General features: G+C 41.0%; 1 protein-coding gene and 1 long non-coding RNA gene across 5 annotated transcripts in view; one reads left to right on the top strand and one right to left on the bottom strand.

The window, feature by feature from the left end:
- Window positions 1-12628, top strand: part of NELL1 (neural EGFL like 1) — a 376722-nt gene extending 364094 nt beyond the window's left edge. For 2 of the 3 annotated variants that reach the window (XM_060275202.2, XM_035117428.3), the window contains 3 exons: window positions 2191-2367; window positions 5890-6114; window positions 10067-12627. In XM_060275202.2, coding sequence (XP_060131185.1) covers window positions 2191-2367; window positions 5890-6114; window positions 10067-10117 — 453 coding nt within the window. In that variant the 3' untranslated portion in view covers window positions 10118-12627. Of the gene's footprint in view, window positions 1-2190; window positions 2368-5889; window positions 6115-10066 lie in introns of all 3 variants that reach the window. The other variant, XM_035117446.3, reaches the window with a different exon arrangement.
- Window positions 1-26630, bottom strand: part of LOC148687627 (uncharacterized) — a 46168-nt gene that overhangs the window by 2574 nt on the left and 16964 nt on the right. The window contains exons 2-4 of one of the 2 annotated variants that reach the window (XR_015949684.1): window positions 17578-17640; window positions 5865-6011; window positions 2813-2867 (exon numbers count right to left, since the gene is read on the bottom strand). This is a non-coding gene — a long non-coding RNA (uncharacterized LOC148687627). The remainder of the gene's footprint in view (window positions 1-2812; window positions 2868-5864; window positions 6012-17577; window positions 17641-26630) is intronic. The other variant, XR_015949683.1, reaches the window with a different exon arrangement.

Raw genomic sequence — 26630 nt, 5'->3', positions numbered from 1 at the left:
TAATAACAGGTAGAGTTTCCAGCACAATTCCTATAATTATCATCCCTACAATTTGAATAAACTCATTTTCCCTTTTCCATCAAGCCAACACATACTTTCATTTTTACATATTAAAACAATATAGATGCTCTCATTATCACAAGGACTGTAATTTAATCTGTGGCCTCTGAAATGTGCAGGATCCTATGCAAGGAGTAAATATTTAGCAGTTGTGGTATTAAAGCTTCATTTCCGAGAGGTATAAATAAAAACTTTTTCAAAAATCAGTTGGAGAACATGAGCCAATCTAGAGTGAAGCACTTTTACATCCTGATTTCAGCGAGAAAGGAATGTGAGATTGTGCTGGGTTGTTAGATATGGTGACATAGTCTCCTACTACTTCCTCTGTTGGTTTTTTTTACAGCTTGACTTACAGTTCAACAACTTTAACTAGATATAACTGAAGGTGAAAGGATGATAGGTTCCTCCATTAACTTGCTGTATTAAATTCCTCTGACAGGCCTGGTTTTGCAGTGTAATGCATTTTTGTTAAATTAATGGTGCCACCTGTTCAGCCAAAAATTATTGAAAATATTATCTCTACAATTACATGACTATTCAAAAATTTGGGAAGAAAATTGTGGCTTCATGATACTCATTATGTGACTAATAGAAAAATTTATTCATTCAGAATGCACCCAAGAAAATATTTGCAAGGGCAATGGTTTAAAGTGTTCATTTGGGCGGAAAAAAGTGGTAAAGTTGAGAACTTGTCCATTCACCCATAGCTTCATAGCTTCCAAATATGAAATTTGAGAGCATATTTATTTCTTGTATAAGTGGAAAGAGTATCCAAACCTCAATTTGGTTAGTTTAGCATATTATAAATGTTATCAGACAAGGAACGCGGGTGGCGCTGTGGGTTAAACCACAGAGCCTAGGGCTTGCCGATCAGGTTGGCAGTTCGAATCCCCACGACGGGGTGAGCTCCCATTGCTTGGTCCCTGATCCTGCCAACCTAGCAGTTTGAAAGCACGTCAAAGTGCAAGTAGATATACTGCTCCGGCGGGAAGGTAAGCGGTGTTTCTGTGCGCTGCTCTGGTTCGTCAAAGCGGCTTAGTCATGCTGGCCACATGACCCAGAAACTGTATGTTGGCTCCCTCGGCCAATAAAGCGAGATGAGTGCCGCAACCCCAGAGTCGTCCACGACTGGACCTAATGGTCAGGGGTCCCTTTACCTTTAAACTAACCAAAATAAAACAAAAACCCCAATATTGGCTAGAAAACTGAAAGCAGGAAAAATGTAGAAACTAGGTGCTGCTTGATACATTTTTGGCCCCTCCTTGGAACAGAAATAATATTGTCTTTGAAGTCTGTGGGAATACTCATATTATTTATTTAAGGCATCCCAGAACCAGGATCAATGTGAATCTGGATCGTCAATGTGTGTCACTGGTGAAAGTCATCAATAGAAAGTAGAGGGAGGTACCGGTAGTTTACAGCTGAGAGGTCTGCTGGAGCATATTTAGGGGACGGAGGGATGGGAAGAAGAGTTGCTGATATTGCTTCCTCCCCATTCCACCAATGGATACGATGTTGTCTGTAAGTGGAGCAACATACACTGCATTTCACCCAACAGTTGATGCCATCATAGAACAGTTGCCATCAGAATCCTTGCCAGTTTTCACTCTTTAAGTCCACATGGCACTGAGTCCAATACAAATTTCTTACTTGGGTGTTTACTGCTAATGCATCAGTTGAAATCAAAGAAAAGTACATTAATGTTTATGAACAAATATTCTTGCTTCTTTGAATAAATATCATTGCAATACATACAAACACTAAATTTAGGATTGTTTCCAAAGGTGCTCCATCATATTTGGAAGGCAAAAGTGAAACTAAATCCAGAGGTGTTCTTCCATTTATGCAAGAGTCTGTGCAACCTCATTCACAAGCAGAACTATGAGAATTGCTAGAGAAGATACTTTTTTATAATAACTGTGTCACCTCTTGCCTGTTATAGAACAATGAGTATGGTATGAGTTTCTGGAGACTATTGAGCTTCCCAATCACTTGTATTTGTGAACTGTACAGTATAATGAGTAAAACTATAAAATGCAAATTGCTAACACACATTGCTAGGAATTGCCCCAATTTTATCTATCCCTTATTTAGAAACACTTAATACTAATGATTATTGTTTCTTGACAGGATGGCAAAATATTTTGTCGACGAACTACGTGTGATTGTCAGAATCCCAGCGTTGATTTTTTCTGCTGCCCAGAATGTGATACCAGAGTCACCAGTCAATGCTTAGATCAGAATGGGCACAAGCTGTACCGAAGTGGAGACAATTGGACATACAGCTGTCAACAGTGCCGTTGTCTGGTATGGAAGCCAATAAAATATTTTTCTTAAGAGATGCAAGAGCAGTAAAAGATTGATGAACACACCATACTGGAAAATAAAAAATGCATACTGTTAACATTCTTCTTTTCTCATGACACAAAATACAGTACGGAAAGCTCTATACAGTGGTAACTGGTTCTCGAATGTAATCAGTTCTGGAAGACCGTTCGAGTTCTGAAACATTCGAAAACCAAGGCGCAAAGGGCTGTCTGAAAATTCAATTAAGAAACACGCAGCGGAAGCATTTACTTCCGTGTTTTCGGCATTCGGGTTCCGAAACATTCGTCAACGGAGAACCAAGTACCACTGTACATATATTTGAAGGTGCATAGCATGATCTGAAGTTATGGCTAAATGGTGATGAAATCTATCACATTTTCCCATTAAAAATAGCAAGTTTTTTAAAAGTGCTTATTTGACTTACTTCTTCAACATAAATGCAGCTTCTTCAAAGGCATTACAATGGTCACCATTTTGGTCTGGGAATGAGGAAAAATGTAAAGCTTCCATCAGCTTTATTTTGTGTCTTTTCCTCTGCAACGTATTATTCTGAACTTTCATAAAGGTAGAGGTTAGAGGGGTCATCATGAATTAAAGACCATCAAGATTTATGCACTCAAAGGATTGATCTCTTCACCTTACAGAATACATACATGTTAAGACTATAAGAAGCAGAGCTGTATTTTACTTTAGCCTAGGGTGACATTTGCATACCAAATTGTCCAGGAAAGCCTGCCAGTTTTAAAAAGAAAATGCCTATTGCTGCTGAAACAAGTTTGGAGGTAATAGCAGGTTTTATTGAGAAAACAGATAGCTGTATTTCTAAATTGAAAACTGTGAGAGGGCTTTGCTGTCTACTTCAGTTACCATGCCCTGATCCAGCTGGGGCTTCCTAGGGATGATTGCACAAACATATATCCATGCAAATGTGTGCTGCTCATACCCATTCTTAGGCTGAAAAGCCTCAACCAGGAACTCCAAATATTTGTTTGGGGGAACAACTGAATTCAACATTCTTAGTTAGTGGACCCTTCTTCATTAGAGGCTTTTAAGGAGAGACTGGATGACTACCCATATGTAATCCCTATGTCAGCAGAGGGATGGAGATTCTCCCAATAAGTCATTATCAGTAATTAGAAATTAAGGCTAGAAAATGTGGCTTCTCAGTTTCAAAATCTGTGTAGTGCAGCAGCTAACTGTGAACAAGGAAATCACTACAGGAAATCTTGCCTCTGCTGTCAATTCGTTCTGCTGCTTTTGGCAACCCATCCCTCTGCAGTCTTCCTCGTGTAATATGGAAATAATACTACCCAAAGCAATTGTAAAGATTACTAATACTATGTTATATCAAAATCACTATTGTGATATTGGAACCTTTTACAATATATCTGCAGAAACAACAAAAAATATGGACTCGCTGGCAGGATTTAAATAAACAGAGAACAAGAAATATAACAATGTGATAACATAGAATTGTATCATTTGATGCAATAAACCAGAAATGGAAGCTGAGGGAAGTCAACAGGGAGGGGGGAAACTGGAAAATGAATGTTTAATAATGATATTGGATATTTGTTATGAGAAAAGAAAATCAATAAAATTATTATTTTTTAAATACTACAATATCAACTCTGTAAAGGACTATATACATGCTTTGTAGTAGTAGTAGTAGTAGTAGTAGTAGTAGTAGTAGTAGTAGTAATATAATGCTTGGAAATGGTTGGAGGGGTGGAAATTACCAGAGTCCAAAGAACAGGGCTTTTCAGTGCCACATAGATTCACTACAGTGACTTCGGAGCTTCAAAAACAAGTGGTGATGCACAGAATAAGTAACTAAAGAATGTTAAAACTTCCAGTGGACGTCACAAGCAAAGCACATTTTAGGAACTATAGTTTACCTTTCACAGAGAAACCTTTAACAAACTACAGTGCCCATAATTCTTTGAAAGGGGGAAAGTGCTTTAAAGGTATAATGTGTATGTTGCCTAATACAGTTTATCAGATCCTGATACCACAGGAATGCAGTACTGGGTGTGGGGGGGGGATCTCCATACTTCGTGTTGTGAGAACTTGACAGTGTGATTCCATGTTTGCTTATTCAAAATAAAGCTCCTGGACTTCTTTAGGACAAAGAACCTATAATGAATCTAAACTTAAAAGCAAAACAAAATCCTAACAGTAGCAAATGCACAATATGCTACATGTTTAAACTGGCAGCAAAAAAATTAGGTGTTACGACTTTAAAAGACTTCTGAAATAATAATAATAAATGTTCCTGTTCCTCCAAGAGGAGTGCAACCCCGTCCAGAATAGGTTGAATCACCTTACCTTTCTCACCAGTGACTCTGTCTAATCTGAATTTCATGGCATTTTTGGTTGCAAATGCTGCAGAGTAATGCAATCAATTATTTATCATTGTATCCTGAGGTGTCAGTTATCATATGATTTCTGGATGAGTTAACTACTGTGCCATTATCTCTTAGTGTTTGTAAACTACTACATAGCATTTAGCCTAAACACTGTCAATAGCTAGTGGCAGTACTGGAGTACCGTACTGATGTGATAATGGTTTCCTTTTGTTAAAATGAATTTACATAGCCTCATAGATTGCTTAAAGAACATAAGAAGAACCTGCTGGATCAGGCCAATGGCCAAACTTGGCCAGCATCCTGTTCTCACAGTGGCCAACCAGGTGCCTGTGGGAAACCAGCAAGCAATTTGTGCTGAAGATGCACATCTGCATAACAGGGCTATGAAATCAAGACAAAAATGTGCTTCAGAATTCAACCATTTGTGGCTTTTCATTCAGAAGCTCTATATTATCATATCACCTAGTTCAGCAAATGAGTCTCATATACTGTCGTACCTTGGTTGTCGAACGCCCTGGAACTCAGATGTTTTGGAACCCGAATGCGTGTCTGGGCTTCCTCGGCTTCTGAGACTGGGCTTCCTCGGCTTCTGATTAGCTGCAGGAGCTTCCTGCAACCAATCAGAAGCAGTGATTTGGAAGTCCTTTGGAAGTTGAATGGACGCTTTGGAAGTTGAATGGACTTCCGGAACGGATTCCGTTTTTCTCCCAAGGCACAACTGTGCAGCAGCATGTCATATCCACATCCCTAGTTGGAGGTCTGCATTTATCCATCAGAGATGTGTGCCTGGTCCTTAACCTGCTGTAAATGTGATGCCCAGCAGCACTGCACTGTTTAGACTACTGCCAGATCAGAATATGCCTATTTTGTAAGTGAATTTCAGTCAGGAATGGAGAACTTGTGCCCTTTGAGATACTGAGGTACCCCAACTCCCACCAGCCTCAGCTATTATGGCTAATAATGGAATAAGGGGAGTCCTATTCCAGCAGCATCGGGGGGGGGAGGTTCCCCAACCCAGTTTTAGGTAATGACTCAAGCCTAACAGTAAAAGTTGATCAAATAAATAGTTGCTATTGGTGTTTTGTTTCATAGTTTGATGTAACTTACTGTGGGTCTCTCTCTGTTTTCACAGGAAGGTGAAGTAGATTGTTGGCCGCTTGCATGCCCCACTCTCACCTGTGACTTCACAGCAATATCAGAAGGCGAATGTTGCCCTCGTTGTGTCAGTGATCCTTGTTTGGCTGATAACATAACCTACGATATCAGAAAAACTTGTCAAGATGGCTATGGAATAGCACGACTCAGTGGCTCTGTATGGACAATGCTTGGGTCTCCTTGTACAACTTGCAAATGCAAGGTATTTGATAGCAAAAGGTGGAGGAGGGGAGGACGGTGCACAGAATTTGTGTGTAGGAGTCAGACTCTTTCCCTAGGAAGTTTGCTTTTAGCTGCCACTGACAGCAGTGAGCTGCAACGGAAGAATGAGAATGCAGTAACAAAAATTATGCAATTTGTGTAATGGTAATTGTGTGAATATTATCCAGGGAGATAGGACCAGAAATATTCAGTAGGCTTCTTCTACAGCTTTAAAATAGTCTCTCTTAAAGCCCTGCAGGTATTCTTAATATGCATGTAGAATAGTGATGCTAATAACTAGTAAACATTTTGGACATTTATAAATATGTATTTTCAAAAATAACCTGCCTGTTAGCAAGGCACTTACAGTAATACCAATTGCAGGGCGCAATATATTTATGTTGCATTCATTTTGAATCCCTTTTGCTTCTTGCTCTATTTCCTTACAGATACAAGCAAAAATTGAAGGTAAAGGGTAGAAATACACATTTATTCTCTAAAGCAGGAAAATCATGAGGAACACAAATCCTATTTTGTAGCTTGGTTTTATAAACTTTCTGGAGTATAATTCACTATTCATGGTGGAATGAATAAAAATGGAATATTAAACAATGGAGACGACAACCCTCAAGCCACACATTTTAGATTAGTGAAGAAATGGCCCATTTGAAGTTGTGAGGTTTCAGAATTGTCACTATAGTCATAATCACTGCCAATAGAATCTAGAATTACTCAAAATTCACTATTAGAGGTGGTCCAGGATACTTTTTTGAGGGTGTGGGGGGGAGTTCCTGCCACATTTATTTATATTATTTATTTATATTTCAACTTCCTTCCATTTCCTTAAAGTGGCATACATGGTTTTCCTTCTCCCCATTTTATTCACACAGCCCTATGAAGTAGGTTAGGCTGCGGCGTAAGGTCACCCAATGACCTTCATGGCTGAGTAAGATCTGATCTCCCAGGTCCTAGCCCAACACTCTATTTATTCTAGCAGTGCTTCCCAATAGATACAGGAAACCTCCCCAACTCACCACCTGTTGGCACATAAAACCCGGAAAGTCCTCACCCACTTAAAGAAGCCCTCCACTCCTCCAAAAGATTAATGTCAACGGCTTGCAAGAGCTCCAGGCCTCATATTGTTGTGATGTCTGTCACTAGTTCTGTGGCATTGTCCTATACACACCTTTCTAAAGCCATTATAGTTCAGGGCAAGAAAATTTCACTGTGAATGTAATTGCTACCAAAAGGACATCCTTTTGAGAAATCTTGAAATAACCTCTTGTGTATCACTTCATCCACTTTAGCTCTCAGAAATACTGTAATGCACTTAGTGCAATTAGCATCCGTTATCATCCAAGGTTATGCTTTTTATTTAAAATGAGAAGAAAATGAAAGTGTACCAAAATAGTAACTTTTTACAGTGACTAACATGCAGCACTTGAGCAATGCATGTTAATCAAATAATGATTTCTTGTTCTTTTTACACCATCCTCCTGGAGGGAATTGCTTTCCTTTGATCCTTTCTAGATCACTGAAAGTACCAAATGCTGTTTTATGAAATGCTGTATAAAATACTGTAACTGGGTATTCTTCGCCATTTTCTCATGCACAGTGCAGCAATAAGCCATGGCTGGAGTATTTGAGCTTTAATTCATTTGATTTGCTTTCTTGCCCTTGGGGCTCTTTCTCCGAGGCATTGCACTGAGCTGTGACAGGGGAATATAGTTGCTTCCATTTGTGTATCTCTGAGGTTCAGATGTCACAGACTCAAATCATATGGCAGCAGAGATAGGATTAGTATGGTATTGAATTTGCTCTGTTTGCCATGTGGATTAAGAGTTCCATGCACCTGGTGAAAGCAGGCAGGAAGCTGCTCTGTATATCAGACACTTCAAGAGGCATCTTTGTTAGTTACTTCTTAACAAAACATACTGTCCCAAGTTACCTGAACAAGCTTAATAAAATCAAACTCAACATGATGAATAGATATAAGTAGCTCCATGACTGCAGACCAAATGTACACATCAGTTAAGTCATTAAGAATCTGTAGCTTGTGAATTCCAGCTATAGTTGTAGCTCTTAGTTATCTAAACACCAATATGAAGCAGTTCCCTTTAACCCCAATGATTCCTGAAAATTATTGTGACTGTACCTCACCACAAGAAGTGCCAAACAAGACCATTCCATAATTCAAAACTCTAGATATACAGATATAATCCCACTGGTTCAAATGGTTCAGTGTGCACAAGAGGCTATCCCGATCAATAGTAACTAGGGGGCAAGTGTCCTAGGCTGAAAGCCTAATCCCACTTACCTGGGAGTAAGCCCCATGGCATTTGGTAGCACTTACAGCTGAATAGACAAGGTTAAAACTGCACTGATTCTTAACCGGGGGGGGGGGGGAGGAGTTACCTACTTCTCTTTGAACCACTTCAGTATTCCTATGTTAGAATGCCAAGCTTTTGATTTGCTAAGCTTTCAGAGTAGTAATTCAATTTCACAAGAATGTGTCTAAGAATATGTTTAGTGGAATGAATCCAACTAGTTGGAAGTAAGCAAACCTTACTAAAACGAGACTTTTTGGAACTGACCATTTAGCCTGAGAAAATTAACAATTCCCATTCTCCATCAGAGAACAGCTAAGAGGCTGCACATGTGAGAAAGAATAATCTCTCAGGAAATATTATTATTTTTCTTTGAAACATAGATATATTAGTACTCATGCCAAGAAAATGCTGTAAGCTATCTCTAAACAAAGAAGAGAGTTGGAGGAAGTAGTATAGGAAGATTCTGTATAGCTGCTCTTAATTTACTAAGCTTAAAAGGAAATTGTTGCCATCTAGCCAACAAAATCTGAATCAACATTTTTGGGCATCAAAATAAATCATCCACCCTCCTTAGAATAGTCAACTTTATACATTATCATGGGCCAGTCTATAGAATGGCATGAGTCTTCCCATCATGCAAATAGCCTCCAGTTTAAGTGAAGCAGCTCTATGTAAATGGCTGCTTGTGCAGAAGTTCACTTCATGTGATCTGTTCCCCCCTCCCACCCTTTTTTGAAGGGTAATAATGTGAACAGACCCTTTGTGGAATTAGATTTTGCATATGAGTCACGCGATCTATTTATTGAGCACCATTTATAAACTGGTTAATGTTTTTTAAAAAAATCTTAGCGGTATATTGTCTAAAATATATATCATTAAATCAAGAACAAAACCCCCAACAAGCCAATGAAACAGGCCATAGAAAAACATACCCTATGATGCAGGATACAGTGCCACAGGTAGAATTTCCTGAGATGATCTAAGTAACTTTCAGGTCTAGACCGGAGCAGGTGGTCTTTCAGGTAACCTAGTCCCAAGTTGTATGTTAACAAGAAGACCTTGAATGCATGGCTGCTGATTGGCAGCCACTGCAGTTCCCTCACCACAGCTGTTAATATGGCCATAGCATTCTGTACTAGTTGCAGCTTCTAGCCCAATCTCAAGGCAAGCCCTACATAGAGAACACTACAGTAGTCCAACCGTGAGGTTATCAACACATGAATCACAGTGACTAAGTGATCTCTGTCCAGGAAAGGGCGTAGCTGACATACCTGCACAAGCTAATAATAGGTCCTCCTCACCTGAGTCTTCAGTAACAGAGATGGTGTTGCACCCCTCAAACTACACACCTGTTCCTACAGAGTGTGCAACCCCATCTATGTGATGGAGAAGTTCTGCCATCCCTCCACTATATTACTGCAGCACTAGCCCTTGGTAAACGCACAAAGCAGGACTCTTGACGATAAAAAGAAGTCTTGGGTGTCTCATCTTTGGGGGACTGAATTGCAAAATGTTCATTTCCTGAGTCTATGTTTTTAGAGCCCATGTCATAATAGCCATATTCACTGGTTGTGCTAATTGCATTAATGCATTTTATTTTCTTTGTTGTCTCTCTCCTCACAGAATGGAAATGTGTGTTGCTCTGTGGATTTAGAATGTCTTCACAATAACTGAAGTATAAAGCTGGGACTATTCCTATCGCGAGGCAAACGGATGCAACTTCCCACTTGCAAAATGAATGCAGTTGTAAGAGATGGGAGTTTTAAACAATAGACAATTACCAAAGTCTCCGCCTAAGGAAGATATTTGGGAGTTGCCTTTGGGACCTACCACTACATGCTCAACCTTGCTAGGCTTCTCTCGGGTGACTTTTACAGTACAATACATATAAATCAATGGTTGTTAAAAAGTTTTGAGTGTTGTAAATTACACCCTTTTCCTGTCAAATCATTTGCAAATGCATTGAAATTATTTCATCGGTAAAATACAATGTATTGATTTGTTTACTTTGTGTACAAAACCAACATTATGGAAACTCCCATTTTATTTTAGGTTAGATCAAGGTCCTACAAAATAAGGCTGCCTGTTGTGGTTTCGTCCCATACTATTGCCTATTTAGTTCTGAGGTCCCTGTCTGATGTATTTATGAAAATATGTATGTATGTACAGTCAAATTGCATAGTACTTATATTTCATAGCTGTCAAACATTGTAAAACATTCCAAGGTACATTTGACTTGTACATGCTGGAAGTAATCAAACCTCAGCCTATCTTTATGAAAGAAACACACAAATATATAAAAAGGGATAATGTCACAAGTTTAATGAAGTGGCAAAAAGCATATTTTTTTGCAGACAAAAGAGCTAACAGCAAAATTCCTGTGTGGAGGGGGAAAGAAAGGATGGCACAGTTTTCATCAGTAGTGCTCCAGAACGTACCCAGAAAACCATGGCATTTATCAACATTAGGCTTAGCAGAATGTTGTAGTTTACAAGTCAAACAACAAATATTGGATGTGGGTGTAATTCAGTTAGGGTTGTGCAGCATTCAATAAAGCAATCAAAGGGCTTTACACTTCTAGATTTTAAGTGAATGGGTGAGATTTTGATATCTGTTAAATTGGTATATGTTTATAATCTCTCCCCCATGTAGTTGCTTTAGCATAATAAAGTCTGCCATCCTCCATTATGTATGCCATAACGAACAAGTTCATCTCTATTTGTACTGTGTTACAGCTTACAAGGAACAGTGTAAATGTCACTGCATTTAACTATAATTTCAGCATACATCACCTTGGCAGTATGCTAGCCTTGGAAGAAAGGTGGGCCACTACACGTTCCAGTTTTCATTAAATGTAATATAGTCACCAAACAACCTTGTCCTCATTCCCCACATCTTCTGACATTCAAAAAAAGATCTAATTTATTAAGTTAGCCATCTGTAAAACGCTGTTTAAAATCCTAAACTTAAGCAGAATTGTAATTAAAACTTTGAAATGTGCACAAAGGTTAAGTTTGAATGATAGGTAGCTGCTTTGATTTTGCAAGGCTAAGATGTCGATAGCACTAAAGCAAAATTTGTCTCAGCTTAAAACTTCAATAGATTCAGTCCTATCCAACTGGTTCCCATGCATAGATTGCCTCCCACAGCATAGCAGGTACACCAGACTGCTGAGTGGGAATTGGGGAGGTAAAACCCCCCACTTCCAGATAGGCTAGTTGCATACAATGTTGACCTTGATCTTTGAATCTTTGAGTGCAACAACAGGATAGGTTTGTTTGCTTGTTTATTGATCTACCAAAAACAAAAACCAACCTTGTTTGCTTTTCACTATACTTGCTAAGCAGAGGGGGGAGGGACATACAAACGCTCCTGCACTCCTAGAACTTAGAACTGAGGTGCTTATTGTTCTCATTCTGCTTTTGCTGTGCAGGGTACTCTTTATTTTTATTGTTTATATCTAACTGCTTGGCCAGAACGAGAGTCTGGTGGCAAGCTTAGCAAGTACACATGACATTTGTGGAACAACTGTTTTAATCAAGAACTGTAAAACTGATTTTGAAAAGAATAGTGGACATTGCTCTGCATTATATTGTGCACAGAGCACAATATAATTATACATTATAATTATAATCACAGAACAGTATGGAAGGTCTGCAGTCATGTGAACTTTTTGAAGCCTATTATAGGAATGGATTTTTTTAAAAAATGAATATGACAACACATTCATGCTCTATCACAGTATACTTTTTAGCATCCAACATAAAAATAAACCCTTCAGGCCAGTTTTTCTGGTACACAGGTGGGTCAGTGGTTAATGGTACAGGCCCTGCTTTTGTTTTCCTCTAATGTCCGAGAATTCCTTCATGCCCCCTGAAGACAACAAAGAAGGCCCTATTTGTATGGGACTCCATGCCAGCTCAGAGTTTCTCTTTTCTTTCTATCAGTTGCCCCCTTTTTAGCATCCCCTATGTGTTGATTTTCATTGTTTTAATGATAGTATTATAAAGTTGTGTTTTATAGGATCCACAAAGGACATTTGTAAATCGCATCATTAATCCATTTTGTAAATCATGTTGTAAACCCCAATGGTAATTCAACTGAAGGAAATGATGCAGTGGTTTGGGATGTAAAAGGGAGTGATTTAAAACTTGTGGCATCTAAATAAACTCCTATGTACAGAGTTCCTGGCCTCAGCCTTTTTTCTTTGAAACTGTGCATGCATTGCAAACATGTTAATAATATGAAGAGAGGGATGCTGGATCAGACAGAAGCCCTTCTAGCCCAGCATCCATTCTTATGGTGCCCAGAAGCCTATGGGAAACCCACAAGCACTGCCCCCCCCCCCCGTGTTTCTATACAAGTAGCATTCCGGGGCATACTTCCTCAGATGTTAGAGGCAGCACACAGCCATTTATAGCCTTATCTTGTCTAACTTTTTAAAGATCATCACTACAGGAGAGAAATCCATAGTTAAACTGTGTTTTATGAAGACCCACTTCCTGTTTGTCTGTCCTGAATTTTCTAACAATTCATGTTCTTTGGATGCCCCCAAGTCCTAGTACTATGAGAAAAGTGGGGAGAGTTTTCTCTGTCCACTGCTCCACACCACACATGAATTGAAATTGCGCACTCACGTGCCACTTTCACTCATTTCCTAAACTAAAAGCCTCAGCTGCTTTTTCCCATGGGAGAGTTTCTCCAGCCCCTTAATCATTTTAGTTTCTCTCTCTCTCTCTCTCTCTCTCTCTCTCTCTCTCTCTCTCTCTCTCTCTCTCTCTCTCTCTCAACTTAAAGCTTGATTAGAAGTGTAAGTGTATATAATGCTCAAGCCTCTCATGAAAATAAGGAGGGAAAGTACAATTTTGAAAGAATGGTGTTAATTCTGTTTCATGATTCAACCACATTCACACATACAATAAATTTTGACAATTCCCAGATTACTCAATTAATGCTAATGACTTCTCCATTGCCTAATAGCTATGAATCTCTACTAATGCAAATGCATCTCACAGTATGTTCACCAATCTGTCTTTCACTTCTGAAAACACAGATTTTCTGCAAACATTCCTTCAGAGATATATGTACTGTCTAACAAGAAGATAGTTTGTTTATACTTGGACATTTTCCATTTTTGTTCATTGCTTGCTCCTGACTACTTATTAATCTCTTCTGACCTTTGGATTTTCAGCAGCTTAACCCCCTTGCACTGATTTCTTGACTTTTTGAAAGCTAACAAAGAGCTAAGGCAAAACTCTTACTCAGCCACAATGTCTGCAGGTGAACTTTGGCTGCTCTCTCTCTCTTATACAGCTATTGAGAGGATGAAAGGGGTGTGTGTGTTTACAAAGTACATCACCCTGGGAGGGTGGGATAGAAATGTATGGTAATTGGTAAAACAATAAATAATCATCATAATTAAAGGACAATACCTTCACTATGGTCTTATTTGTAGGTAGTGGATTCCAGTTTAAAATCATCACCACTGCATTCTGTGTCATGTGAAGCTTCTAAATACTTTTTCAAATGCAGTCCTAGACTGAACAAGCTGTAGCGGTCCAGCATCAAAAAGGGCACATCTGGTGTACCATTTCATGATGATGAACAGACAAGACAGTAGAATCCTGCTGGATCCCCCATAGACCAGGCAGATACCTACGAGAAGTCCACAAGTAGGACCTGAATGCAGCAATAATCTCCCCCCAGCAGCTCACATTCAAGCCATGCTGTCTTTGATCTTGGAGGTGGCGTATAGCCTTACCCTCCATGAAAGCCATCTAAGTTGAGAGCCTTCAGGACATCTTGTGTAAGTGAATTCCATGGTTTAACATGTGCTCTGTGTGAATGACTACTTCCTTTGCTCTTAATCTCCCACCATTCAGCTTCACCGGATGATTTTGGGTTTGAGTATTACAGGAGAGGGAGAAAAGTGCATCTCTGTCCACATTCTACATACAATGCAAACCTTTATATTCATCTCATCAAATCCTTTTCCAATAATTTATATAGCCCCAAATATTCTAACCTTCTCTCATGGGGGAGCCGTTCTACTCGCTGCATCATTTTGGTTGCTCTTTTCTGCAGTTTCCAGTTTTCTAATACAGTGCAACAAGAACTGTACATAGTATCCCAAGTGTGACTTGTATAAAGGCATTATGATCTTCGCAAATTATTATTAATGTATCATTTTCCTAATATTGGACATGGAATTATCCTTTTCACACTACAGTGGGGTCTACATTTTCACTGACCTATCCACTACGACCTGAAGATTTCTCGAGAGGGTGTTTCACAGGCTTGGGCCCACGGCACTGAACGAACTGGTTTTAATAGTTAAAAGCCACAGATATAAACCATGGGTGACCCCCAACAGACTCCCTCCACCAAAGCTCAATGACTGGACAAGGATATAAGGCAGGGGTGTCAAACTCAAATTCATCGGGGGCCGCATCAGCAGTTTGGTCACCCTCAAAGGGCCGGTTGCGTCTGTAGGACTATGTGTTTTTTGTAACAATGTAAGCTCATTCCCGCCCCCACACGGATCACATTCCTGCGTCGTGGTGCGTGTGTGGGAGGGGATGTAAACGAGGGAAATTTGAACAAAAGGTGGGGATCGATGGCTTCCCGGGGGGGGGGGGGGCTCAACTAAACCTTCGGCAGGAAGGAGAAAGCCACTGCTGGGATTAAAAACCTGCAGATGGAAAGAGGGCTTCCCTCTCCCGCCCTGCGCACACCCAAACCCCGCTAGGCAGGATGCCACATGCTGCAACCCACCCCATGCTTTGGAGAGGGGCAGCAACATGCGGTGCAGCGCCAACTCCCTGCTTTGCTTTTGCATCCTCCCTCCTCAGCGCCACAGTCCCTTCCCCTCGCGCTGAGGGAGGGCAGCGGATTTCCCGAGGAGGAAGGCAGCGGCAGCCCCAGCGGACGTGCATCTTCACCTCAGAGCTGCTCTTCCCCCCCACCCGCGCTGTTGTCGTCTTCGCCGCCGCCTCTCCCTACCGGGACTGCAGGCAGAGGAGGCTTGAAAACCTCCCCCCCCAAAAAAAATTCCCCTCCCACCTACTGAAACCGCGAGGTGACTCCATCTGGAGCCCTACATCACGAGGGGCTGAGAGGAGGCGGCGGCAGAGCGGGAAGAGCAGGAACCCGTGCCGCCGTCGTCGCCTCCCTCCCGGCCGCCCCCCGGGGAGCAGCTCCGCCGGAACTGAGCAAAAGCCAGGCATCCTCCCAAGTGTCTATGAGGAGAAAACGGGTGAAGAGGGAAGAGAAACCCGGCTCCATCAAGAGAGCGGCTGTTGCGCTTCGCCTACTTCCCCCTCAGGCTCACTCCGCGTCCCTTTCGCCCGCTCGCTCGCCCAGCTCCCGGATGCAGCTGAGGAGAGGAAGGGAAGCGGCGGGCGGCGGCTCCCCAGTGCAGCCTCACTCGCTCTCGGAGACAACAGCAAAGCCTGCCAAAAAAAAATCCAGCGCTGCTCCGTCCCGGCACCAACTTTGCCGGCGGCGCCTGTAGGGCTTTCCTACCTCCTCGGCGGGCTTCCTCCTCCTCCTCCTGCATCTCACTTTCCCGTCTGGCCGCTGTGCCACCGCCTCCCTCAGCCTCATTCGAAATTGAAATTCCCTGGCCAAGGCCGTCAGCGCGGCTCCAGCGCCCCGGCCTCCGCCTGCAGCCCCGCCCCCGGTTTTGACCCTCGGCCAATCGCAGGCTCCAGAACTACTGTCAGCGGCTACTGTCGGCGGCAGCTACGCGGGCCACATGACGAGGTCTGGCGGGCCGGATTAGGCCCCCGGGCCTTGTGTTTGACACCCGTGATATAAGGGGTCCCAGGACCAAGTTGTTAGGCACCATGTAAATGAATGCAGGAACTTAAGACCTGGCCCAGCAACACATGAACACCCAAGCTTTCAAACACCAGCATCATGTACTCAAATAAGGAACTAACTTAGATCAAGAACTAATGGAACATGACCAATATTTCCAATTAGGAAATATTAGTACATTTCTAAACTTTACACATGAAAGACCGTTACAGAATTGCCTTGCATTTGGCGTGTGCCAAATTTCTACGAAGGCCTTTTTGAGTTTGTGATGTTTATTAGCTGAGTGATAATCTGGTTGAATTGCTTTTTCCCAGCTCTGTTAATAAAAATTACTTATGTGGACTGTTGCCAAGTTGTTAAATTTTGTAATATTCTTTTAACCTTTCAATGTTTTTGATTGTAAGCCGCTTTGGAGGGGCATTTAGACAAGGAGCCTAAAATGCTTTAAATAAAATAAATGGATAAATAACACATATAACTTAATTTACATTAACTTCCCAATCCTATTGTGATTTTTTCATAGAAAATAAATTAGTTGCTTTTTTTGTACGTCCGATTGAGTTATTTCCTAACGCAACAGGTAAAATGTCAGGTATAATGAAAGGAATGGTGAGCTACACTGAAAGACTTACTGTAAATCTCAACCTCTAGGAGAAGTGTGAGAAATTGCAGAATTTATATGTAATAATTAATTAGGAGATTCAAATAATAATTTGTATGCCTTTTATGAGTTGGAATGCTACTGAGGCAATTTGTTATTAGGAGTTTGTGATTGTGCTCAGGGAATGTGACTTATCCAAAGAAGGCTGAAGCTAGAAAATGTGGAAAAGATCATTAGCAGGATTTGAAACATTGGCAAGTGGGGGTGGGGTGGAATAGGAAAATACATACCCTGTTTCTCATATTTTAAGACATATCCATAAAATAAGCCATAGCAGGATTTTTAAGCATTCAAGGAATATAAGCCATACCCCGAAAATAAGACATAGTGATAGGCGCAGCAGCAATGCCGGCCATGGCAGGAGGAGGAGGAAAAAAATAAGACATCCCTTGAAAATAAGCCATAGTGTGTTTTTTTGAGGAAAAAATAAATATAAGACGTGTCTTATAATATGAGAAACACGGTAATTGGAGCTCTACTGAATCTATCATTGTAGCTGGACCTCTCACTTTATTCTAGAATTGGTCAGAACAGTTTTTTCACTAACTGCTTCCTCTGATACAACTATAGTTTCCTTTCTTACATAGTGGGCATAATTTAAAGGGCTGTTGCAACTGATCTTGAAGGAACAAGAAAAGAATCTCAGACTTACCTGTCTAGATGCTCCAGCTACAAATCTGGATTGTCACCCTTTTCTTCCATGCCAAGAAGCTCACTGGATAAAAGAAGAGCACAAAGCACAATGATTTCCAATGAACCATAACAGAGAAGAGAACACTGCTAGTATTCAAAGGGTCTCTTTAAAAAAAGGGGGGGGAGATTTATAGTGAAGCACCTCGGTCACTCAGAGATCTGATAGACTATACTTCGCAGAATATAGGACTACATAGATGTTGCCTCTAATGTAAAATTGTGCTTAAAATGAACAGGGCACTTACTGTTTGAAGAAATCCTTTGAGGAACCTGTATCTTTGGCTTTCCGATCTTTCAAGGGCCAAAAACTAAATGGTGCCACAAAACTGCCTCCCCCCTGAAAAATAGGAAGGGGGTGGAACAGTCAAGACTGTAGCAGAAAATGTGTCTTCTCCACTCTTGCCAAGAATATGTTATGAAAGAGCTCCAGCACTTTGGGCTTCCGTTAACCTTCTGGATACAAATTAAGGTTTCTAATTTTGCCACAGATGACCTTAGTGACTGAGGCTGTTAAACTTTGAGACTGCATCAATCGCTACGTTAATTTCTAAAAGCAGCTGGTTTTCCTACATAGAAATCAATTCTGTGGATGAAACATGTGTTTACAGTGTAACCTAATACATACACACATGGGCATCGTACATGGAAAAAAACAAAATTTAACATGTTGCATTTCTCACAGGGTATGTTGTATAAAAAACTTCCCCATGTGGCTCTCTTCCATATAAGAATTTGCTCTGTATGAAAGTGTTCTGAGCAACATCTTAAGTTTGCCTTGATGACCAAATATGTACAAACAAGGCATTACAGGCAAGCAATTTCAAGGGTCTCTCTGCAGCTCTGAAACAACTGTCAATTTGCTATAGTAGGGCTATAATATTGGATGTAGCTCATCATCACTCATTTGTTCTATTCATATCCTGCCGCCTTCTAGATTACCTGAAGCATCTAGTTAAAATCTGTATTTTAGGTTGCATGCTTAAGCAGGCTTATCAAAACACACGTCTGTCCCTCTTCCTATGGGTGTGACTTCTTTATGATAGGCTGTTACGACGGTCCTGCTCAGGTTGAGCAAGACAGAAATTTAGAATAGATTGCTAATCTCCCCTCTGCTATTTTATTGATTTTATTATAGATTTAAAAACAAAACACTTCATTTAAAACATTCTATTGCAGTTTTACATAAGAAACTAAAAAAATTCATACAAATGCTGAAAATCCATACAATGATAAGAAAAACAAGAAAACAAAACATTGAAGAAGCCAGATTTTTTAATATCAACAGGATTAAAATGAGTAATGCTACAAAAATCAGGAAGTTTTTTTCCTCCATTCTCCTCTTTTTCCCTCTTCACCAACTCTGCAACTCATCAGAGCAGAGAGCACTGGCCCTTATGAAACAGAGTCTTTCCTAGGACTACTCATAGAGTTGTAGAGTTGAAAGGGACTCTGAGGGCTATCTAGTCCAACCCCATGCAATGCAGGAATCTCAGCTAAGGAATCCATGACATATGGCCATCCAACCTCTGGTTAAATACCTCCAAGGAAGGAGAGTCCACAACCTCCTAAAGGAGACTGTTCCAGTGTCAAACAGTTCTCACTATCAGAAAGTTTTTTCTGTATGTTCAGTTTGAATCTCAGTTTGAATCTCCTTTCTTGTAACTTGAAGCCAATGGTTGAAGTCCTACCCTCTAGAGCAGGAGAAAACAAGCTTGTTCCACTCAGAATGACTATTGACCATTTCCTTGGATAGAGAGAGCTTGTGGGAAAATGCAAAGATCATTGCAGGAGTAAAATAGATCCAAACAGACCTCTCCAGGGAGTATATTCTATAACTAGGGAGGCACTCCAGAGATTACCATCTCCCTGGTCGCCACCCCCCCCCCCCTTAGTAGGGGCATACACCAGAGATGGTGAACTACTGGTACACAGGCCTGAACTAGTCCACCAAACATATCCTCACGGCCTGCCAGCCCAATTCAATTTATTTTCAGTGGTCGTATCAGCTGCAGTACTGAAAAACAAAACAGAGAACCAGTGTTCTCTCCGGTCCAGAAACAGGAGCTCAGGCTCAGATCAGCACCAGCATCATTTAGGAAAAACTGGAGTAGACCAGAGCACTTCTTGTTACCTGAGCACTCAGAGAAGAAGAGGGGAAGGATTTTTGGCGAGGGATGTCAGCAATGCCTGGTCCACCTGCCAGCAATCTCATCTCACCCGAAAAGATGTGGTAATGGATAAATAGGCTCAGGATGTGCACATGATCAGCGTGTGTTGGCCACAACCTAGTCTCATTTGGAAAGTCTAACAATGGCTACAATGGGAGTTTATGGAGCAGGGTGCTTTTCTGAAGGTGCTTTTCTTTAGGCACCTGACTGGCATAAAATAAAAAAAAAGGAAAGCCACTTTCTAACAGAAAGTACAGACAAACCTCGGTTTGCGATCGCCTCCGTTTGCGGTTTCCAACCACCGCGGTCCCAGAAGTGTTTACATCCGGGTTCCGCAGCGCTTGGATGTGCAGAAGCGATCTGCGCAGCTTGCGCATGTGCAGAAGTGATCTGCACAGCGTGTGTGTGCGCAGAAGCGCTGTATTGGCGCTCCGCACCCGCCCAGAAGCATACCTTGGGGAACAACGAACTCGGGGAGTTCCCTGCAACCAATTGTGGTCGTAAACGGAGGTATGACTGTATATCAAGCTACTGAAAACAGATTTATATTGCTTCAACTTTTGTCTCTGTGTGTATTCATTTTGACCTTGCCCACTGCTGCCATACAGCACCCAACAGGTTTTTAACCAGGCAACGTGACCTTTGGGCTGAAAAAGGTTAGCCACCCATAATTCATAGGGAGACAAGCTGCCATTCAAGCATCCTGGTCCTAGACAGGAAAAAGCATTAAATTTTTCAACTGAGCCCAGAAATGGACCATAAACCAATGCAACTGGTTTAGTGTTGGTGTAATATAAACATGATAAACAAATAAGCTGCATGGGATATAACATTTAAGTGTAGAATAATATATCATTTGCAATCCCCAAGAAAAAAAAATATGTTTAGGAATTAAAGTGAAAGTAAAGCGTTTACCACTCTTTGATTAAATTTTGATAGAACCTCTAGGAACCATAAAAATTTGCTTTGCAAGCCACATCTGGCCCCCAGTTGGGCATGCCTAGATTAGCACATACAACCAAAGATTGCTGCCTTGATCAGCCTAAATCATAATGTGCCACAAGCAGAGAGCTGTGGGAGAACCAGGTGCATCAGTGAGTGAGTCAAATTTAATAAGATATGTGATTAGCAGTTCATTAACACAAAAATGAGGAGCAAGTCTCCTGAAGTAAACTGAACTATTGCTGGGATAAAAGCACTTTTAAGTGAAAGTAGTCAAAAAAAAAAATTAAAGAACGGGGGGGGGGGAACCCTATGATTGCATTTCTCCAGGGTTTATTGCTGAATAAACTGCCAAGTTTTGTTTTGAGTATAGGAAGAAAGTGAGCTAAAATATTTTTATTTCCGAGACAAATAATTACTTGGGGGACTATGAAACTTAAGCAAAAGTCATTCTCAAGAAATGATTGATAAAGCCATCTGGAAAGTTGATTATAAACAACTTCAACAGAAAGCAGTTTCAGAAATCTAGGTAAACAAGTTTGTGATGTATTTAAATATTATTGTACATAAATGTATATCAAATGACACACAGCTTGATTTACCTGCAAATATGCATGGACCATGTTCATATAATACTGCTGATCAGGAGAATGGATAAAAAGGAGGGAGGATTAGATGGAGAGTAAAGGTCTGCTAAAGAAGCACTACTCTTTGTCTTAGCATATGAGATGCAACATCAAAGCGTACGATACCTCTATCACTTGCAGTGTTTAAAAAGAAGAGAGACTAAATTCACCCTCCCCACACAGCTATAATTGTCAATTTTCCAACTCTGGCTATGCATGTAAAGCCCCAGTTGCTGGACTGAACTAGGAACCATGCACACTGCATATCTTTGATGCAAAGTTAGGATACATTTGTGAAACCAGCTTTTTCCACATTGGGCTAGGGCAGAGATCATCTTTGACAAGAGTAAAATATAGCTCCTTTTTGGTGAAGAAAGATACATCTGACTGTAATTTAAATATTGTACGAGACTCATCTTAAACAGAACAGTTTTAAATCAGTGATTACATCAGTGCCCCATTTTAGAAATGCTTTGATCCATTGTTGAGAATTCTGAGCTGTGGCCTCATTTCTCAGTTTTCATTATGGCCCGTTACCAATTTCAACAGTGTTCATAACCAACTAGCAGATATCTTAAATAAAACAATCATACAAGTGCCTGACGACATCCTAGAAGAAGGGCTTTGTGGGGGTTTGGGTAATCAACAAGGAGCTGTATTAACAGGCCTGCCTTAATAAATATCAGAATATTATACGCCACCCCAAAATCCACGAATTGTGTGAGATTCCAGGGGTTGCAGGCATGTTCATCACTAGGGCCTGTGTTCCCTTTTGGGATAACGAGGCACAGTAGAGACTCTGGTGTCTTTATGATAAATGGTTTATTTACACATATATACAAACTGAGCCTATGATAGCGGGACTCACAGCATTAACCAGGGGCGTTGCTAGCCGCTCTGTCACCCGGGGCGGCAAACACGGAGGCACCCCTGGGGGCGGGGTGCCGCTCCACAGCGTGATGACGTCATGACGTGTGGGCGTGACACCGCCTCGCTGGCCCGCCCGACTCCACCCTGGCACATGCCGCAGCAGGAAGGGAGAGTGTGCATTGGCTGAGGAAGCCAAGCCCTGCAGTGCCTAGCGATGTTTTTGCCGGGCGGCTGCCAGGACCGGCTTGCTTCCCTTCCTGTTGCGGCGTGCGCTCTCCCTGGGTGAAGTTGAGGGGCGGGCCAGTAAGGGAGCAAGCACAAGCCAGCCGCCGCCGCACGCCGAGCAAGGTTTTGGGATCGGCTGAGTCGTCGGTCGCGGGGCCCCTGCAAGTGTCTGTGACCCCCTCCAGGCCAGTGCCTGGGGCAGCCCCCTCGCCCCCCTGTAGCAACGCCCCTGGCATTAACTCCCCAAAAGGGTCTGTCCTCCTCCATAAGCGCACCATTAGAATCAAAGAACAGCAAAAAGCCACCCACTCTCTCTTTTTTATGCAGCTTCTCCCAGCCAGCCACATCGTGTTCTGGCTACCCCCATTCTCTGCTTGCCAAGCCGCTTGCAAAATGACTTCCTGTTCACTTACGTCATCCACCCTGAAATCCTAAATCCTTTGGGTCTCAGCCCAAAGCTGCAGGAGGGGTCCCTCCCCCTCCTTGTCTGGCAGTGTTCCTTGATGGTTGGTTTCCTTGATGGGCCATTGTCCAATGGCTTATACCGGTTCTCACCTAGCTCTGCCAGGACAGCCTGGCTAGTTAGCATAAACTAAACCCAGGAATTTCCAGGTTTGGTGCAGTTTAATAAAACCTTGATTAATTATCAGAATTATGGGTGACTTTCACCCACAAACCCCGGCACGCAAGACCAATAGCAATCATTTCATTTATTAATCAATTCTCAAGAGACATCTTGATGGGTTTTTTTTAGTGTAATGATATTTATAACATTACATATACAGGGTGAGTCCTTTAAAAGAGGCCCTGTGGAAACATGTTCCACGGGACCTCTTTTAAAAGACTCACCCTGTATAATGACCGTTAAAAACACTTGCATTTGAAAGCCATTTTGGAAAAAACTATAAATATAAAGATAGTTTAAAACTAGAACACATACTTAAAATAAGTTCATATCCAGGACAGATACCAGATGTGATATTGACCTGAAAGGCTAATTGAAACTGAACATCTTTAGAAGGCACTGAAAAGCTAATACAGAAGAAGGCGGTTGTCTGATATGCAGAACGGAGGTCCAAAGCGGAGGTGTTACCACACTAATTCATATGTTAGCCACATTTATCCCTTTGTTGGTGGAAAGGAAAAGGAATAGATATATAAAGGAGAAATTCCTGGATGGGATGCCAAGATCTAAGTTTGGGGCAAGTAGCCTACTCTTTGGTGAGGGAACCCCAGCAAAGATTTAAAAAACACAAAACATGCAGCAAAGTAAAGCATGGGAATATAGGTTATTTGACCTTTAAAACATCCCATTTTAAGTTGCTTCCAATGCTTCCCACTTCCCTTGTCATAGAAAGAGAGCACATGTTTGGCAAGGTAACATTGGCTAACTTACAAACTCTCCAAAACACAATTTCATGTGTTTTTCCATACAGCATTAAAAAAAAGCTGCATATTGAAACTTGGCAAAGTTAAACTGGTGAAAGTTCTTAAATTATTGGTATGGGAACTCAAGAGTGGCTTGCAAGAGCCATATGGTCTGAGCTGCAGCAACCAGATCAGAGCTCCTCACATGTTGAGCTTCTCAGATAGACCGAGTGACACAAAATGGCGAGGTTCCATGGGGCATCTGGAGATGCCATGGTCGGTCACAAGAGCTGCCTACCCCAGAATGGCCAGTTCCTCCCAAGGTGAGCTAAGCTTGGCAGGACAACTTGCTCTACAATTAGACTTAAGCATGCTGGTTATAGGAGGCTGTTTATTCCAAAGACGTTTTTGTTAACTTTCCTTTTCAGGTCTTCATCTGAACATTAATATTCCATGCTATATCTTTATCTTATGGACACCTGCTTAGAAAGAACTGCACTGTTTCAACCAGGAAATTTCACAAAGGCTACCTAAAGAGTTCTCAGGTGGTTGCATATCTTGGGTCATCATTTCCTCACTTATACTTGCATATAAATAAGACTTTAAGAGACTCCACAAGCCATTAGAACACAGAGCATTCTGTGGCCTCATTACTCCCAGAAAAGCAGTGAAGAATAACTGAAACTATGGGTGGAAGAACATTTTCAACTGTAACATTCAAAAACACCCGCAAAATCCTCTTTCTAATAATGATTTGCAATTCTGGTAAGGAAAGCCAGTTTTTCAATTCACCAGACCCTAGCAATCAGACACATCCATTTTAATGTTGCTCCTATTTGTATTATTGTGGTGGTGAGAAAAGAAGACAGATTTTCTTTTTTCTTCACTTTCTGGAGCTACATATGCAAATTCCTTTTGCTGTGCATGCCAACATTGGTATGAATATGTATGCCTGGTTCACATCAAGTGCAGGGAAGCACAATGTATTATGCTATTCTCTAGTCATCTGAGTTAGTGCAAAAATCTGCTTACAGTACAATTCTCTTCAGCAAACCTGCATGATTAGGGTAGAACTGCCATACCGTCACAGTTTTTGTATAATAACGTATCGGTTACTATTCAGAAAAACCCCACACATTCCTACTTATTGTTATTCAATTGAGGGCTATAATCTGGTCTGAATCACTGCTATGATACAGAGATTCTTGTGTTTCCCTCCCCTCTCTTTACAACACCTTATTTATCGGACCACAACTAAGAACCACACAACAGAATTACAGGTCAAACCAATGGAATTTAGGTTAGCTGCAACTAAGTCCTGCTCCATCACTTTCAGGGCACCATTCAGTTCAATCTTATGCATGTATATTCAAAATTCCTATACTGAGTTTACTGTAGTCGTGATGACAGGTTATTCTTTTCTTACTAATGAGTTATTCATGCAAATAAATATTAACTATTAAAATTACTAATGCAGAAATAAAAGTACATTGATGAAAATATATTCCATATTCCCATAATTTCATAAGGTATTGGTAGTATCAGATTACAAATGAAGCTATACTTTCAATGTAATGTGAGTCAGGTGACCACCTTTCTACTCTAAAACAGAAAAGCAATTCCAGAACTCTTTATAATTTCTAAAACATGTGCCCTTTTGTACCTAATATAAAGTACTATTACGGTATATATGCAATATACCTATAGCAAACATTCTGGGTATCGGTTCCTATGTAGCCAAAACAGCACCACAGACACACACAAGGAGGAGGCAAAAACATTCCTCATCTCCCAGGCCAATGCCTAACTAACTGAACAATCTGTGGTCTTTTAAACTGCGGGGGAATTGCTTTTGTTCATTACTATGTGTTTTTATATTGTAGATTACTTTGTGATCCTTAGATGAAGGACAACAACTACAAAATGTATTTAGGGGAAATACGAAATGGCTTTGTCATGCTGGCCACATGACCTGGAAGCTGTACGTCGGCTCCCTCAGCCAATAACACGAGATGAGCGTCGCAACCCCAGAGTCGGTCATGACTGGACCTAATGTTTAAGGGTCCCTTTACCTTTACTACTAGAAAAACTTCAAAAGAGTCTATGAGGACTGAGCATGCTTATTATGAGCAGAAAAATGGAAAACACTTATTTAATTTATATTTTTGCCAATTTACTTGGTGTTATATGCCATCAATATATCATTTTCATATAATTTTCTCTGAGACCATAACATGCTGTAAAATTTATATCCATATTCCCCAATCGTTCCCATGCTTCCATGTCTATATTATGACCCATATCTATTGCTCAATGTATCATTGAGGATTTTACTCGCTCATCCTTTGTCTCCCATTTCAGTATTTTATACATTTTAGACAGCACTTTTACATTCCACTCCAAATATCACTTCAGCTGTGATATTTGTTGGGGGGGGGGGGGGGGAACTGACTGACGCTTTCTAGGCACAAGTCAGAGAGCTTTGCTCCTTTCCAAGGGAAAACCTGCTCTTTAGCAAGAGGTCAGAACAAACTGCATTGCAGGGAAAACCTGAATTGCTGCTTGCTTTGACTGAGCGCTAAAGAGCGGTTTTCCGTGGGACGAAGCAGTGGGAGAACAGTGTCCAGGAATTACCATTCAGTTGGTAAAGGACTTAAAATTAAAAAGTTAATCAAAGTTATAATTTTCATGCCACATCTTAAACAAAATTCTTACATAATTTTTGCCTCTTTTCTAAAAATAAAAGACAATAGTAAACATGGAAAATAAAGTATAAGCATGGAGAAATAATAACATGGAAATAAATATTTCAG

Source organism: Zootoca vivipara, chromosome 1 (genome assembly GCF_965207765.1).
Source record: "Zootoca vivipara chromosome 1, rZooViv2.hap1.1, whole genome shotgun sequence".
Taxonomy (NCBI): Eukaryota; Metazoa; Chordata; class Lepidosauria; order Squamata; family Lacertidae; genus Zootoca; species Zootoca vivipara.
This window is presented reverse-complemented; position numbering and strand designations above follow the sequence as displayed.